General features: G+C 48.7%; 2 protein-coding genes across 2 annotated transcripts in view; both read left to right on the top strand.

The window, feature by feature from the left end:
- LAPTM4A (lysosomal protein transmembrane 4 alpha) overlaps positions 1-998 on the top strand; it is an 8,275-nt gene extending 7,277 nt beyond the window's left edge. The window contains exon 7 of the mRNA XM_009322373.1: positions 214-998. Within this exon, the coding sequence (XP_009320648.1) occupies positions 214-288 (75 nt within the window). The 3' untranslated portion in view covers positions 289-998. The remainder of the gene's footprint in view (positions 1-213) is intronic.
- Positions 999-2,449: 1,451 nt separating this feature from the next.
- The window catches only part of MATN3 (matrilin 3), a 16,906-nt gene continuing 16,286 nt past the window's right edge, over positions 2,450-3,069 (top strand). The window contains exon 1 of the mRNA XM_009322379.1: positions 2,450-2,464. Coding sequence (XP_009320654.1) covers positions 2,450-2,464 — 15 coding nt within the window. The remainder of the gene's footprint in view (positions 2,465-3,069) is intronic.

Here is a 3,069-nt window from a genome sequence, read left to right as displayed (position 1 = left end):
ATGGGTGACCTAGGGTTAGGTTCAGCATCGCAGTAAACTACTGTTGCACCTTCTTTCGCTTCCTCCCTAGCTTACTAGAAACAGCAGTAAGTTCATCTTAAAAACACTTGCCTGCAACAGGGGATTGAGTTGCTGATGGGGCATGCATGTTCTTGTTCTGTTTTTTTTTTCTAAACCTTCTGCATTAATCTCTTCAAAATGTCGTCTTTTTAGTATGTTCTGCCAACCTATGAAATGGCAGTGAAGATGCCTGAGAAGGAACCTCCACCTCCCTACATACCTGCCTGAAGCAATTTTTATGTTAATTAACGTCTGTACCAGCTTCCTGGGGGTTTTGTCTTTTAATCTTGCAAAACTGCTTAAGTAATAGAAATATTCAGGGCTTTAGGAGCAAACTGTTCTGTTTAAAATATGTTTGATATAAACTTACTAAGCAAAACACATCTGGGAGTGATTTTGTTTGCTTTAATTTTTGTTCTCCTTAATGCTCTTAAACGTTTTATTGCCTTAGGGCCTTACACTGCAAGGACTTATGCATGTGACTAACTTGTGGCTTTTAATAATACCAGCTGAGCCCACCTATGATTGAAGTTAGCTACAATTATAAGTGTCTGCAGGATCGTGCCCTTAATTTATATTAATTTTTTTGTAAAGTAGTTCATAAAGACAATCTGATCGTGCAGCAAAATGACAGTTTGCCTTTATCCATTTTCTGGAGGGGGAGGGGGTTTGAATGTGGTATATACGTGACTTTTTTACTTTGCACTTTTCTCATATGTTATCTTACCTTATTGTGTTGTTTTGGTTATCCTATGTCTTGAAACATCGTATTTTTTGGGAAGAAGTGAGGGTGGCACAGGAGTTGTATTAGTGTGCTGCGAATGCAAGAAAAAAACAGAGAAATGTGGCAGATGGTTGCATGCTTCTAATCTTATATGTATTTTCCTCTTTGTGATAAATGATACTTAAATAAATCTTTTACGAAATGTTTACCAGTAGCCTCGGTTGATCTGTTTGGGTTCTTTTGATCTTGTTTTTGAAGCGCCTCAGCATTCTGCGGGTAGTCCCACGTCCACGCAGCTTCGTGAACATTGGCTTCCCACAGGTCGTTCGGTGGCTGATCTGTGTTTTCCAGCAGAAGTCCTCCTGGGGGTGGAGGACGTGGATTCCCTTTAAGGTATAAGCTTGTGTTGCAGCCTTTGCAGTTCAAGTACTCGGGTGTCGTCTTGTCTGGTTGCTACTTACACATAAGCTGGGAAAAGGGAACTGTACTGGAGGCTTCTAGCCCTCGGGGCAAATTTGATGTCTGATGAGCTCAGGTGTGAAGAGCAGGACAGACACCCAGTAGGACTACAACATTATTTACATTGGAAGATATCCAAGGTTGTTGGACATATGCCATAACTTCAGAAATGTTCTTCTAAAAAAAAAAAACCACCCAAAACAAAAAACCCTACACCACCACCTTTCTACTCTTCCTCTGCAGTGAGAGGTAAAAGGTAATTCAATGATCTGCTAATGTGTCTGAAGAAAAAATGGCTTTCTACTTCGGAAGATAAAAGGGATCTGGGATTAAACTGTGGGGAAAATGATTCAAATTGCTACACCACACAGGTTGCTGATTATTCCAGTCTGCTGAAATATGTACCTCCTTCCTGTCACCCTGACAGGTTTAAGAATGCCCTCTGTCATTACCACGCTGTCAGTAATAGGCTCCTTAGTTTTCTCTTCGCTCTCGCAGTTGGCAACTTGGGTACCTTCAGCTGCGGCGGTGTGAGAACCTCTTGTGCGGCTGTTCTGGTAGTGCCCTGCCCTTCCAGTCACCCTGTGCACCCAGCCGTCTCGGCAACTGCGCTCGGTCGGCTTCCCAGGTCCGAGGAACTGCATTGGATCTGGACTCCCAAAGAGACTCTAAAAAAAGGGGAATCTTTACATGCTGGCAAAGACTGTTTAAATGTGACTTCTGGAGGGGAGCTGAAAGACTACATGGAAGGCAGCTGAGGGAGTTGTGCGATGCTCAGATACTGATCCCAGAGCACGTACTCTGGCCTGGATCCATCCCCACCGAGGGAGATTCAGTGTGTGTGACAGAATGAAGCCAAAAACCTGCTCCTTCATTAGCTGTCATTAGTGGGCACCGAAGGAACTTGAAAGCGTGTCGGGTATGGGCAGAGAGCTCTGGCCAAGGGGTGGGTGTTGAGACTTCCCAAAATGTGGGTGGGTGAGCAGTATTTGGCGGCAGCAGCAGGCACGGCTCGGAAGTCGTGTGGGGTGCGTGCACGTGCCGTTGCTCAGAGCTGCAGCCCCCTCTAGGAGAGGAAAGCCCTTGTACTCCGCCGGGCCCCTGTCCCGCGGCTTTCCCCTGCGCGAAGGGCGCTGGTCCCTCTTCCCTGATTTCGCCTGCAGGCTTTGTGAATGCGACGGTGGCCTCTTCTGCTGTGCGGCCGAGATGGTACTTGCTGAAGTGAGTCAGTGTGAGACTACACTGCTGGTGGGTTGTGAGGGGGTGGTGGTTTGTTCCTGTTCTAAATCGGGGCTTCCTGTTCCCCTTACGGAGGTGAAGGGGGAAAAGACGGTCCTGCAGCCCAACGCGCCGGCTGCGGGTTTGGCAGTGGTGTCTTCTGAAAGACTGCGCTGGAGACCGTCGTGGATTTGTGCCTGAACCCGTGCTTTCCCTTAAAGCGTCCTGCAGCTTCCCCCAGGAACTGGCAGGATTTGCAGTGCCGGGGACCAGACAAGACGCCCCGGGCCAGACTGGCCAACGGGGAGGGCAGTGTCCTGTGCCTGGGTGACCACGCCGCGAGCTTTTTCTCCCGTTCTTTGCAAATGCTGCCCTGGAGGTGAAGCCTTGAGCCCAGCAGGGCAAAGTTACCGGACCTGGATCAAATAATTCCAGTGGAGGGAGAAAGGGCGAGTTTGTATTTCAACTCCCCCTGCTCCCGGGTTTGAACCCCGTCCTTAACCGTGCCGCAAGTTCCCAAAGTTCAGCTCTAACCCTTACAGCCCTTCCCTCTCGCCCCGGCTGAACGCCCCGCCGGGGCGGGGGAGCGAGGGCTGGCAGCCCTCGCC

Source organism: Pygoscelis adeliae, unplaced genomic scaffold (assembly GCF_000699105.1).
Source record: "Pygoscelis adeliae isolate BGI_AS28 unplaced genomic scaffold, ASM69910v1 Scaffold354, whole genome shotgun sequence".
Classification (NCBI taxonomy): domain Eukaryota; kingdom Metazoa; phylum Chordata; class Aves; order Sphenisciformes; family Spheniscidae; genus Pygoscelis; species Pygoscelis adeliae.
Note: the sequence above shows the minus strand (reverse complement) of the source record. Positions and strands in the feature narration are given on the sequence as shown.